General features: G+C 47.7%; 1 protein-coding gene across 1 annotated transcript in view; it reads right to left on the bottom strand.

The window, feature by feature from the left end:
- Positions 1–5,289: 5,289 nt before the first annotated feature.
- The window catches only part of RERE (arginine-glutamic acid dipeptide repeats), a 166,793-nt gene continuing 158,250 nt past the window's right edge, over positions 5,290–13,832 (bottom strand). The window contains exons 18-23 of the mRNA XM_029962400.1: positions 13,317–13,830; positions 12,870–13,092; positions 11,604–12,327; positions 9,619–9,765; positions 9,270–9,450; positions 5,290–8,325 (exon numbers count right to left, since the gene is read on the bottom strand). Coding sequence (XP_029818260.1) covers positions 8,292–8,325; positions 9,270–9,450; positions 9,619–9,765; positions 11,604–12,327; positions 12,870–13,092; positions 13,317–13,830 — 1,823 coding nt within the window. The 3' untranslated portion in view covers positions 5,290–8,291. The remainder of the gene's footprint in view (positions 8,326–9,269; positions 9,451–9,618; positions 9,766–11,603; positions 12,328–12,869; positions 13,093–13,316; positions 13,831–13,832) is intronic.

Here is a 13,832-nt window from a genome sequence, read left to right as displayed (position 1 = left end):
CCCCAGAACAATACATTTCAAATAAGCATATAAAAGACCTTTTATTGACATGAATAAATTGATTGGGACCATTACTTGGTGGCTGCTTCCCACAGAAAAAGCCTCTTAAAAGCAGCCCGAGGCAGGGCAGCAAAAATTTACATTTAGATGAAGGCATTCCTGTCACAGCACCTCCCAGCAGTTGCTGGCCCCGGGTACTGTCTGCAGAAAAAATCCAAGGAGATTTGCTTTTAAATAACGTGGAGGGGAAAGGGAGGAAATATTTCCACAGTCCTGGAATGCTGTGGTCTGGAATCACACGATCTGCACCAAGCAAAGCAACAGGTGAGAGCAGCGACACCACGTGCAGAGAGCTTGTCTGGAAACCCGTTTTTCCAGTACAAAATTCCCTGCTTTGTGTACCTCGACACTGGCAGAGGTTTCTGTCACCAGGCTGGGAAGGTTCCCTCACACAGTGACACCGGGACAGACTTGGTGCTGCCGTGGGACGCTGTGAGACCACCCCAAATTTACACCGTGAGGGTTTTCCCCCCCCCCCAACCCTCGCTCAGTTCATCACATCCCAAGTCTTGGAGACACCTGAGGGATGGGATGCACAGTCCATTGCTCCAGTGCTGCAAAGGGACCCCTTTTAGTGGCTCTGTTTCCAGGGTGAGAGCACAGACCTAGCAAGGCTTTTCACTGCCCTTGGCATCCGTGTCCCCAGCCAGCACAGAAATGGCAGGGAACAAAACCAGACCTGTGGGTTTTGCTGCTGTCATTGAAATCTGTGCTCCAGATTTGTCCCCTTTCAGCACTACACAACAGTTACAAGAGTAAAAACAGCAGATGCAAGTAGAACCAATAAAAATTATGTTTTACTGTCTTATCTACTCTAAAGGAATAATATCAGTCAGCTGGGGAAGAAAAGCAATTCCACCTCCCTAATCAATACCAGATATCAAAACTCAGCACAGCCCAGGTGTTAGTACAGCAGCTTGATGGATGAAGGACAGACAAACTACAAACCCTCTAGTTTCACACCTCATGTATTTCAAAATGGACATTCTGACTGTTAAATTCTCTCTAAACCAAGAAACTTTACTGTATAAATTATTACAGCAGTTTTCAGAGTGCTGGGTCAATAATTTTCTTCTTAACAACGAGTACATTCTCAAGAATTAACATCAATTAATATTCCTCTTAACAACGAACGTGAGTTAAAGGACAGTTTCACCAGAGGCAGAGCCCTTTTGCAGTGTTCACTGAATACATTAATCCTCAACCCCTACTTCCAATAATTGTCACAGACACTCCCTCTGTGACAAACCCCCCAGAGTAACCAAGTGCTGACCCTGACTGCAGCTCCTCAGGGGAACTGGGTGGAGTGTTCCTTTCCTCCCTGCACTTCTTAAAACCCTGCTGTTGATGCCCATTTTATTTTTCACTCTATAAAAAGCATTAAGCTGTGAAGGAACGGACTGGAGAGAAGGATAAAAGGGACAGTTGGATGACAATAAAACAATTCAGCTTCCAGGGAGGAAACTCCCCCCCACAAAGCTGTGGGTGGGTGTTTTGAGAGCACAAATCCAGCCACGACCAGGGCGAGAATGAGATCCCTTCTAACTGCCCAGGCTTTGCAATTAGGGGTCATTCCAACAATGCCAGAGACATTTCCACCTTACAGGTTTGACTCCAGCAAAACCAAGACCCCAGGCAAAGTGAAATACAGCTCCACTGACACCACACACAGCTGTTCTCCAAGGCCAGCCCATCAATTTGGTCTGTAATTTCTCTCCCATACACCCGTTCCCTGGTGCAGGAAACTCAGCCTTGCAGCAATAGCAGGAGACAGGAGTGTTCATGAGCAACACCTGAGCAGGGAATTCCTCCTCCTGGTGACATTGCCACAGGTAAGGACACTGGACAAATATTTAAAGAGCTAACGAGTAATGAAACAGGGATTGCAACAGGACTCAGGAACTGGAAAGACGCAACAAAGTCATGCAGAGGGACAGAATGGGCAACAAAACCAATCACTTTGACCTTTTCCCTGTCTTGGACAACTGTGCTCAGTTACCTGTGTGCTTTGGGGCACGGGAAAGAACACTGCTGCATTAATATCAATAAAGTTATTCATGCTTATGTTGAAGCTGGGCTTGATTTAGTGCCCTAAAATTTACATACTCTGACTTCCAAAACCTGAGGTTTTGTAAAACAGCAATCAAACCCTGTCCTGGATGTGACTCTCACCTGCCAAGTGTCCTCCACTCACTAAATGCTATTTTTTGTGGTGTCTTTTCCCCAACCTTTCCCATTACTCATCTGACCAGAAAATGGATGTGACCAATATTCATTGTGAAGACTCATTTCTCACATTTGTGAGCCTCAAGGAAGACAAGCTTATGTTGTGTCAGAAACCCGTGCTAGATCAAGATTCAGGTGCCACTGGTGACTTTTAGAATTCAAGTTTTGTCAAAACATCTGAGAGTTTACACAGATAAATGGGGTTTTTTGCCACATTCCTTCACTGGATTTTTCTTTAGGCAGAAAGTGGGAAAGAGCAGCTGAATTTGCAAGGGGGGAAAGCTACCACTAGTACAGAGATCAGCATTTATAAAGAACAAAAGGCAATAACCTGGCTGAATTGCCCACTTGGGATTCAAGGTTTGCAATATGTTGGTTTTATCTTTTGCTCCAGTTTGATTTTTTTTTTTTGCAAAGTCAACACCACGAGGAAAATCAGGTTTAATTAAAGAAGGAAAGGAGCAGCACAGCAGTTTGCAAAGGGTGATTTGTACACACACAGGGGCCCCCCGAAGGCTCTGAAGGCTCTTCCCTCTATCAGACATTGAGTCTTTCTATCTCTTAGATAAACCACCCTAAAAAAGGACCCAACACAAACCCCAGTGAGGCTTTCTCAGGCTTACCTGTCACACCCGGGAACCAAAGGAGGGAAAAGACCTGGAATTGCCACGCAGGAGCAGCTGCCTGGGATACCTGGATGAGCAGCAACATGGACAGACCTGAGCAACGAGAACAAGCCCCTGGGTTGTGGGGTCTGGGCTGCCCCAGGGAACAAAGGACAGGGGAACAAACCTGCCAGGGGCAACAGAGGGACCCAGGTGCTTTGGGGACTGAGGGACAGCACCAGGAGGGGCAGAGGGGAAGCCAGGTTTGAGGAGCAGTGCCAGGGGCTGGGGGACAGCAAACCCCAAGGTGTGGGATTCCCTCCCCAGGTAAAACAACGTGGCTGCTCTGGGAGAACAGGCTGTGCCCCAGGACTCCCTCCCACCACCTTTTCCCCACCACAGCAGGGGAAAGGCTCTTACCTGAGGGGCTTCCATCAGCTCCTTCCAGAACCTTCTGGGCCAGGGGCTCCCTCAGGGGCTGAGGGGCCCCGCCCTCCCCTCAGGTGCCTCAGCCCAGCCCCTCACACAGGTTTTAAGGCTTCAAGCACCAAACCCAGCACCAGGAGCTCCTGCAAAGTGCAGAAATCTCACAAGCAGCAACACCTGAGCGACCTTCCCTCATTAACGGGCAATTAATTGCACCTGCTTCACCTTTTCTCCTCGTTAAAAATCCTAAATCCTAAGCGATGCCAGCTGTGAAAGGGCAGTTCCCTGCCCGTGGTGAGGGGCTGAGTCAGACGGTGTTTAAGGTCCCTTCCAACCCAAACCATTCCATGGCATTCTGTAAGTGATCCCACGGCCCAGGAAGGATCCCAACCCACCTGCCCTGTGTTCCAGCTGACACAGCACTAGGTGAACTCTGGCACTGTGCATGTAACAAAGCCCCTCCACTGATGGGCTTCCAGCCTTTACCCAAGATCCCATTAACACGAGACCACAATATAAGAACTAACATCGTTTTCAATTTACCCAGCAATAAAAATCCTCTCCAGCCCCTCTCCCCCTGCAGAATTCATCATTTTAAACCCGGAAACTCAGAACCTTGTGGCAAGAAAGGGGCAGCCTGAGCCCATTCGAGTTCTACGTTAAGTACAAGGAATTAAAAAAAGAAATGTCAAAATAAATAGCACATGTTCAAGCCAGGCTCAGGAAAGAAAAAAAAAAAAAGGCACTTTCAGAAGCTATTTCCAGCAGACAAGAACTGACCTTCCCCTCATAAAATGCCACAGGGTATAAATAGAGCAGCCTCTCATGCCATTTGTCACGGAGACTCCTCTGTCTGCTCTGAGCTAGCTGGAAAACAGGACACTGTGCTCACAATGCTCCCAGCACTAATTAGCCTGGAGTCAAAATACCTCTTCTAGTCTATAATACTACTTCTGAAAAAAAAAATCACAGATCAAAACCACAGCAGAACCGGGTCAAGAATGTGCAGCCTTCCCACTCCCTTCTGACCAAGCAATTAATTCTGCAAAGATACTCACCACGGCTCTCCGTGGCATCCCAACGTTTCCCTAAGTTTTGGGGATGCCAGTTATCACAAACTGGAAATATGGAAGGCTCACCAGCCAGCTCACACACACACACACACACACACACACACAGTGTAATCCCTGCTGGGTGCAGGACAGGGAGCCACTACAACGGACACAGACATGTCACTTGATGGGATTTGAAGGCAAATTTTAGCTTTTCAGAAGACAGTGAAGAGAGTTCTTGTGCATCTCCCTCCCTGCAGTTACCCCTCTGGAATGTGGTTCTTGCCAGCTCTGTATCAGTTGTGTGCAAGGCACAAAATAACATCTCTTTGCAAAAAATGTGCACAAACCCTCCTCTACTGAGTGTATATAGTGCATTATATTGAATTTCAAGCTTACACTTCATAAGTCATCAGGCCTCATTCTCCCTTGCAGGTTCACAAGCAGATTTAAGAGATGACAGTCTTTCCTACTCCACTGAAATTAGGGAATTGTCCTCTCTGGATTAGTTCTCATCTTCCCATTGTTCTCTGGCTGAGGCAGTGAGAGCTTCTGCACACTTTATACTTCATTTTAGCTACTGGTTTGTGCTCAGCCACTGTACACTGGAAATCCATGAAATCACATCCTTACACATCCATTCTTATCCATCTGACTGCTTAACCTCTGGAAAAAACATGCCAAAATTGAGCAGCCTGACCCTAGAGCAGCAACGTGCCTCGGGGATGCAGAGCTGGAACTGGACACGACGGTGGGGTTTGTGTGCTGTACCTTAAAACCAAAATGATCTCAAAGAAGGAAAAAATAAAAGCCAAAAAAACCCAGACAGGTTTGAACCACACATGCCAGCATCCCACATTATCCCAGATGAAAGCAACTCTTCCCCCCCCCCCCCCAACTAACAACAATCAACAGACACATTTCGCTTGCAGGCAAAACCTGGCTGCTGTAGTGTAGCTTGGTTTTATTTATGTCCACAAATATTTCAAAAAAATTACAAAATACTCAAATGGAGAGAACACAGAAGTCACGATTTCTGGGTTTCTACTCTGTTTACACTGTGTTATCCCATGGCAAACTACTCATATATACATTAAGCTTCAAGATATATATAAATGTAGCAGTCAGAATGTACACTCTGCTTTAACGGTGCAGTGAAACAAGCTCAACCATGACGACATAGAACAAGAGAGAGACGTTTCAGAAACACTAAAGCAAAGTCTGAAAAATAAAACTTTCAGAACAGAGGAAAAAAAAAAAGAAAAAAAAAAAAGGAAAGAGAGAGATTTTCTTAAAAGAAAACCAAAAAGGTCTGGGTTGTTTTTTAACAGGGCATCGAACACCGAGATGGCTTCAAAAGCCACTGCATGTGAAGTTGTAGTTAATCACTGGGCTGAAATGGAAGAATTTCAGTGCTTATTTGCTGAATGATGCGAACAAAAGAACTCCCATAAAATATTAGAATGTTCTTCTGTGGGAAAAAACCCAATAAATTTGAACAGACTGCCAACTTCAGCTGAAAAAGTAAGGGATACAGAGAGAGGACCACTGGAGGCAGTTAGGTTTTTCTTAAGAACTATGGCTAAAAATCAGCAAAGAGAAGGGTCAGAAGAAATGGCTGAAGTGGCAGAACTCCCCCAAATTCCACATGGTATGAAAAAATGAGGGCAGAGATTTAACTGCAATGTGCCTAATCAGACCTGTAAAGCAAACTGAAACACTCTGCTGAGCAGAGCCCTCTTCCTGGGTACTCAGCTCTGAGCAGAGGTAAAAAACTGTGCTCAGAAGGAAAACATTTCACCTGATCACTGCCCACAGCAACTTCACCTTCCTTGATTCCACACTGACCTCACGCTTTGCCAGTCTCAGGAACACCAGCTGCTCCTCCTCAAACCTCCACAGAGTTCAAACAGAGCAGCTGGAACTGGGTAAGTGCTACTGCAGTTCTTTAGCACTGAGAAATCTGGAATGGAGGGCAGAAAAAGGAGATCAGCATTAGCTGAAATAGTCCTCCTGTCTCTCTCCTCACTCTTGCCTTAAGTGAGCCTGGAATAGAAGCATAAATTTAATTTAAATTGCTGTCACTGACTGTCCAACACCAACCTCCAGGCAGGTTTGAGGTGCAGGAGGTGGGTGAGCACTGTGCCTGCCACAACTTCCATCAGAACAACTGATTAACTACAAGTTTATCACAGGTGGCTCAGAACAGTCCTAGGACACAACCATCACACTGAACAGGCTACAACAGCAGAGAGAGAGCACTCATGAGTTAAGAGAGAGAATGGGGGGAAGTTGTGCACCAGCAGAAAAAAAAAATGACCAGCATGTTCAGATGTCCATTGGTCACGTCACCCTCTGCTCTGGCAAAGAAAAAGTGGCAAAACAGGGAAAAAATGTTTTAAAAAAATCTGCCTAGTAAGCAGAGCTGTCTCCAGAATAATGCTCACTGGCCTTCTGTGTGTTCCTCTCCTCTCACCACCCTCAGTAGCCAACAGGAGTTATCCTACATGGATCAGCTGGGAGCCAGTAAATGTTACTGTCCATAATCAGGTTAATGCCAAAGCAATAAAAGTTCCTGAGATGCAGAACACTGGTGGCAGTTAAAGAGCTTTTGCTTATAAAAACAAAACTCAAACACTCAAAGAGAAAAACCAGACTGGTGTTTGCAAAACAACTTTTAACGAGTTGCCTTAGTCCACTTTTCTGGAGAACTTCTCAAACAGGAGGCCAGAAAGAGCACATCCTCCAAAATATGCACATGCAGACAAAATTCTGGCTGGGAACATTTTCAAAAAGAGACCTTTAGAACAGATTATTTCTTTGAACTTTTTGCCTACAGTCTAAACCCAGTGTCCTCAGGTTTTAAGTTTCCAAAGGTCACAGGGAAGAAGTGCTTTGTGGCCACACTGAAAAGGAAAGCGCCGAAGGAGGGATCCAAAGGGTCAGGCTGGTTCCAAGGGACATCTGTGCTGCTGAGAAACCCAACTCAACAGAAATCATCTGCAGAACAGAGAGATGGAACACGAACAAAAAACCCCCAAACAACCAAACCAACCGAAAAAAACCCAAGAACAGAAACAGTCATTTGCAACATTATCCCTGCAAATCCCTTTAATGCTTATTGTTGATATCAAACCAAATTTCAAGCTTTTACCCATTTGAAATTATTGATACCCATCACTCCCTTTAATTAAAGGGATAATTATATATATATATTTTATTAAAAAATCAACTCTGTATTCTGTCAATACCAGGTAGGAATTCACAATTTGTGATGTTACTGAAAATCAAGATAAACGTTTCTGGAGTTTTGTTTTGTTTTTGTTTCTCCCCTCTACCCAAAAAAAGTTAATATTTACAGACTTAAAAAGCCATGCTGCAGAACTGAGCTCTCTTTAAAATTATGAAGATTTCCTACAATGTATTAAAATAAAAGTAGATTTTTATTATTATAGCACTTGGATTCAGAGCTTGTTATGTCACCTACTTGCAATCCTTGTTTTTTTTTAAATAGCTATAGATGCATTGAGTGTCTCTTCACGCACAGTGACTTGTGTTGTGAACCTGATTCTAGCACCTACTGAAAACAAACTAGTAAGAAAAGAAAAAAGGAAAAAAAAGAAAAAAAAAAACCAAGATTGCAGGAAGTTCTCTGAATATTCCACACAGTCCTGTATTTCCAATAGGCTTCTGAATACGTTGTCATGCAGGGAGACCCACACCAGTCTTGAGAAACCTTCTCTACAAATGAACACTATGCTGATAAGTCTCTACTTGTTGGGTGGTTGCTTCTGTTTTAAATATATAAAGAAATCTTTATAAGATATTCTTTTCCTTTTGTAGCTCTTCTCGTATGTAAAAATGTTCCACTCCTTCCCAAGGACTGGGGTTTCCACAGCCAGCGTTACAAATAAATAATTTATTACAACTGTTTGTCACCTTCTTTCTTCAGTCGACTGCAAGAGAAAGAAAAACTCGATTTAACACAGAGAAGGGGGTGTCAGACACTTCAGAGCCAGCTCTGCTTTCCTGCCACCTCTCCCAGGTGCCCTGAAGGGAACAGAGGTTGCAGGTTTTGAGCTCAGAGCCCAAAACTGAGTGTGCTGTCCCAGCACTGATAACTCTGTGTGTGCAGGGGGGAGTGATGACCTTCTGCTCCCCAAAGTGCCCCTGCCATGGCAGCACCAGCACCAGTGCCAGGTCATCAGCTCCAGCCTTATCTGCAGTCCCAGCTGTGGCAGACTGGCTGTCCCCGTGGCACGAGGCCACCAGGCAGTTCTGGACAGCAGGAGCAAGGAGGGAAACATCAGAGTGCAGGGCAGGAGTTGAATATGCTGCTTCCTGGATATCCTGGCTACCCACACACACATGGAATGATCCCTGTGAAGTGCTGATGCTGTCAGTGGTCACTGCCAAACAGGAACTAAGGTGGTGTCACACAGAACCACTTCACCATCAACACTGCAGAGCAGTCAGGGGAGAAACAACTCCCAGGATTGATCCAGGCCTTCTCAGCTGGCAGTGCAGGACCTGTATCATTCACACACTTCAACTTCCTAGTGCCCTCAGTCATTTCTCAGGACTGACTGAATCCCTCTGCCCACCCTCCACTGCTCTCAAGGAAGAGAAGGAGATGTGGAAACAGCCATCACAGCATCACACTAAAAACCCCAATCAGAGGGAATCCTGCAATGTAAGACTCAGCTTGTCTAATCTTGTTCCAGTAATTTGGACCCTGCTTCCAATCTGCCCAAACCAGGTCTTAGTAAAGCTTCACCTGTAACTGCACCAGGACAGTGACTCACAGCGAGAAAGGCAGAAATTCAGAAGGAAAAAAGATGAAATGTAAAGAAATACAAAGGGATCTCCCACGTCTGCACAACGTGGAATCATCTCTCACCTGTAATAATCTTCCTGACTCGGTAGATGCCCACCATGCATGTGAGGATGCCCGTGCAACCACTGCTGCTCCATTGCCAGTCTTTGCAGCTCTGCGGACTGGGCGTGCATGGCCTGCAGCTGGTGGGCTGCTGACATGGGAGGTGGAATGGCACCAGGCAGATCCCGTGGGTAAGGAGTACCTAAGAGAGACAGGGCCCATTTTATAGACACTTGTTTGCTACAGGGTGTGCAGAGCTGTCCCTACAAACCAACAGAACCGACCTGCTGCAGCTCAACTCCCCCCGCCAGGAAAACACCATATCTCACACCAAAGGCAAGCTTTGTAAAGGACCATAAAATGCTCTCACCAAAGACTGGATGTCGGAGCATTTCATGCTCGTGAGGTGGCTGCCCTAGCAATGGGTTGGGGATGGTCCCAGGTGGGTAGGGAAAACGTGCCAAATGGGGTCCAGCTGCTAAAGGATCCACCAGCGGGTGAACAGGTCCTGCTGAGCCTTGGAAAGAAGGAAAGAAAGCATCAGTCAACTGCCTTGGGATCGCAGAGGGACTGCAAGGGAAAGGAATAACACAGCTAACACGATTCTCCCTCGGCTGGTACCTGGTCCAGAGCAGAAATTTGGGGTCATTTTGCCTTCTATTCATCTCCAATCTAAGGAGACATTGGATTATAACGGCATTGACCACTACTCTGGAGCAAAGAACTACTTAGAGACACACAGCTGTATTTTAGGAGCCCCTCACTGTATTTGAACCTGCCATCCAATATTAAAGCTAAATTACTTTTCAAATACACTCAGGAGAGATCTGGCAATGGACTGACTTGGCTCTGTCTGTACCAGTCTCTCACTGCACTGAGAGGCAGAATGTACAAACCATATTTTTCTCCAGCTGGGGACTATCAGACTTACCTGCACAGAGGTGCTGAGTGACTGACTTACCTGACAACAGAACCCTGGTACAGACATGACCTATGGCAAACTCCTTGTGCTATCTGGGGCATGCAAACCTGCCTCCAACTGAGCCAGCCTGTGATTTCTGCATCACTCTAAGGCCACGGCCACAAACAACAGCTTCAGGAGTGCTGACACTCACCACTATCACTTCCTAACTGTAACCCCCCAGCCCTTAACAATGTCACAACACCCTGCTGATTTCCTTGCTGTACAATCTGCATTCTGCAGCAGCACTCAAATTCTCTCCCAACTCCCCAAAGCAGCTCTCCCAGCACATCTGATGCACGATGCTGCAAGGCAAAGTCTGCTACATTTGCTTGCACAAACACTGCATTGGTAACCACCACAACCTGCACTTTAAGTACTTGGATTTTTTTCCCCTTTATTGGAAGTGACTGCACCTGGTGCCTGGCTTGTCACGTTCTCTCCAGTCTGCCACCTAAAAAATCTGGAAACTTCTGCTTAGTGCCTCATCTTCAGGACTCCAGACCTCTAGAGGAGTTGCTTTAGAAATGAGCAAGGCATCGATTCAAGGCTATTAAATATTTCTGGAAATAAGTTTCCAGATATAAGAATACACCCTAAATAAAAAGATGCCAGTGCACAATTTTAGATGATTCTCGTGAGAACTGTGACAGAGGATTTCAGCTCAACTAAAGCCAGGTGGTTAGCATGTTCAGGGGCTAAAGAGATGGAAGTTTTTCTCCAATTTGTTTTTTCAGTTCCTATATGGAAACACCATGTCCAGTTATACCTCCTAAGGTAACAGCCACGAGCAGCAGCAGTGTCACCCTTGCCCTGTTTCACCAGACACCACTCTAAGGTGCTGCCCTAGGATGCCTGTATTTAAAACAAAAACAAACCACAAACCAGCAAACCTTTCCCAGTGACAGTGTGGAGTCTCAGTGAGCATCACTGTGGTGTTACCAATCCTGTTTCACTATTACTGGTTCACTCTCACAGAAACTACCTGCATTTCAGTTATTACAACCTTACACAGTACAGAATCACACCATGGACAAGAGGGTACAGTCTAAAGCTGCGCCAGGGGAGGTTTAGGTTAGACATTAAGAAGAAATTCTTTACAGAGACAGTGATCAGACACTGGAATGGGCTGGGCTGCCCAGGGAGGTGGTGGAGTCACCATCCCTGGAGGTGTTTAAGGAGAGACTGGATGTGGCACTGAGTGCCATGGTCTAGTAAGCAAGGTGGTGTTGGGTCAAAGGTTGGACTTGATGAACTCAGAGGTCTTTTCCGACCTCGTAGATTCCGTGGTTCTGTGAAAACAGGGATTTTGCCACTTGAACCCCGGGGTCCCAGCCTGCCTGTTTGGGGCAGACTGACGCTAACAGCTCAGGGGAGGGGTTCCCTGGGCTCACCTTGGTGCAAGGGATCCTGCTGGTGTAGGTGTAGATGCGAGTGTATGTGTGAGTGCTGGTGGTGGTGGGGCGTGACGTTGAACATCTGGAGCCGCGCCAGGGGGTCGTTGGTGAGCGATGCCATGCGCTCGGCGTGGATCCGCTCGGCCGCCAGCCTGTCGGGGTAGCTCATCTCCGGCCGCAGCTGGGGCCCTGCCAGCGCCAGTCTCTCCCTTTCCAGGGGGTTCAAACCCGGGTGGAAGGAAGCGAAGGGGTGAGGTCCTGCCGTGGGTGGAATAGTCAGTGCGCCGTGCCTGGCAAAATGCTCCATGGGGTTGGTGGCCGGGTGCAGCGCGTCCAGCTCCGGGGGCTTCACCTCGAAGCCGGGCTTCATCCTCTCTCTCAACTCCCGCTCCCGGATTTCCCGCTCCCGGATCTCCCGCTCCCGCAGCTCTCGCTCCCGAATGGTGGGATCCACGTTGTAGAGGCCGGGCATGTGGTAGGCCAGGAGTGGATCCGTGGGGTTGAGGGGCACGAAGAAGGGGTGGTTGCGGTTTGTGGGCGACATGACGTGAGGCCGCGCGTACTCGCTCAGTGTCCGTAACGCGGGCGTGTCCGGCCCGATGTAGGGGGGAACAGCAGCGATGGTGGTCGGGGGAGGTTCAAATGAAGGTCTCATGTGTGCTGGCCCGCTGAGCTGGGACTCGCCAAGACGGCCCTCGTGGGAGGAGCTGGATACCTTCTGCTGCACAGAACGGGGGAGAGAAGTTTAGTCCAACACACTCAGCTCAGAACACTGCAGGTGCACACCTCCCATCTTTGCCTCAAGCAGTTAAGTTCAGACTTTGGCTCTCTATACCAACACTGGAGTTCAGATCTCCTCATAAAGGAAGTTAATTAAGTTCACTTCAACTTTAAGAAGCCTTCAGATGCCTTTTTTCCCTGCGGACAACTCTCATGTGCCTGCACACTAGTGCAAGGGACACAAAGACATTTATTGTATCTGCACAGTGTTTTTCTACTGCAAGTGAATGTCAACACTTGGCTTCCTTCTCCCCAGCTGCTCTGGCTTCCCTCACACCAGACACAGAGCAGGAGCAGAAGCTCTCCATTTCCTTTAAGGAGAAGACAGTCCCAGAGTGGGCTGGATACACACAGCTCCATATTCAGGAACACCCAACTGCACAGGCATCACAGTGCTCCTGGGATCTGCTTTCTGCAGTGACCACCCAGGTCAGACCCAACCACCAGCTCCCTCCCACCGCTCCGAGCCCCCGCTGAACCTACCGCAGCTCTTTCCGCCTCTCGTTCCCGCTCCCGCTCCCTCTCTCTTTCCTTCTCCTTCTCTTTCTCTCTTTCCCTCTCCTCTCTGGCTTTCTGCTCCGCTTCCCTTTTGGCCTTTTCAATGGCCTCTTCTCTCTTCTTGGCCAGTTTTGATCCTGCCAGAGGCATGAAGTACAGGTCTGCTCTGGAGCATGAATTGTAGCCACGGTCCAGGTGCTTATAGAACCTGAAAGAAGCACGAGAGAAGGAGCTTATCCCTGGGAAAGATGCAAGAGTCTGGGATTTGAGAGCTGTATGTCAATAATAAAAAAAACTATCACTTTGCACTTATACAAAGCACTAGCAGCTTCCTTGAAAGCCAGGAGAAAATTAATTGAACCATGTTACTCCACAGACAATGGAATGTAAAATCAGAGCACAATCGGTGCTTAACTGGTGAAACTTCCATACCTGGCTGACTGACTGGCGTGACTTGGGATATCCACCACAGTGGGCTCTGGTGATGGACTCCTGGGTGGAGGGGGAGGGCTTTCTGGTTCCTCAGCTTCATCTGGGACCTCCTCTTTGATCTGGATGGGTGGCAGCGTGCAGGCTGTCACCACGGGCACCGTCCCACTAGAGGCTGCTGACGTGGAGATGGAAGTCTGGAGCGGGATGCCGGGCATGGTGGGTGGCGTGGAGGTGGAGGGGCACGAAGGAGGGGTGATGGAAGGTGGGCCCCCTGGGACAAAGGGATGCTGAGAAAAGGGGGGCTGGGAGGATACCTGATGGAGTCCAGAGGAGGGGTGACTAGCAGGAGGGGGAAGGCTCTGACTCTGGGTCAGAACAGGAGGCTGGGCTTGCGAGGACTGCAGTGGTTGGCTTTGAGGCATCAGCTGCAGAGGGGGAGGGTGTGCAGACGGAGGGTGGTGAGTCGAGAGGGAGCTCAGAGGTTTTAAAGCGGGCGGCGGAGGCAAGTTGGAGTTC

The sequence above is a fragment of the Manacus vitellinus genome, unplaced genomic scaffold (genome assembly GCF_001715985.3).
Source record: "Manacus vitellinus isolate BGI_N305 unplaced genomic scaffold, ASM171598v3 scaffold_46_pilon, whole genome shotgun sequence".
In the NCBI taxonomy this organism is placed as follows: domain Eukaryota; kingdom Metazoa; phylum Chordata; class Aves; order Passeriformes; family Pipridae; genus Manacus; species Manacus vitellinus.
This window is presented reverse-complemented; position numbering and strand designations above follow the sequence as displayed.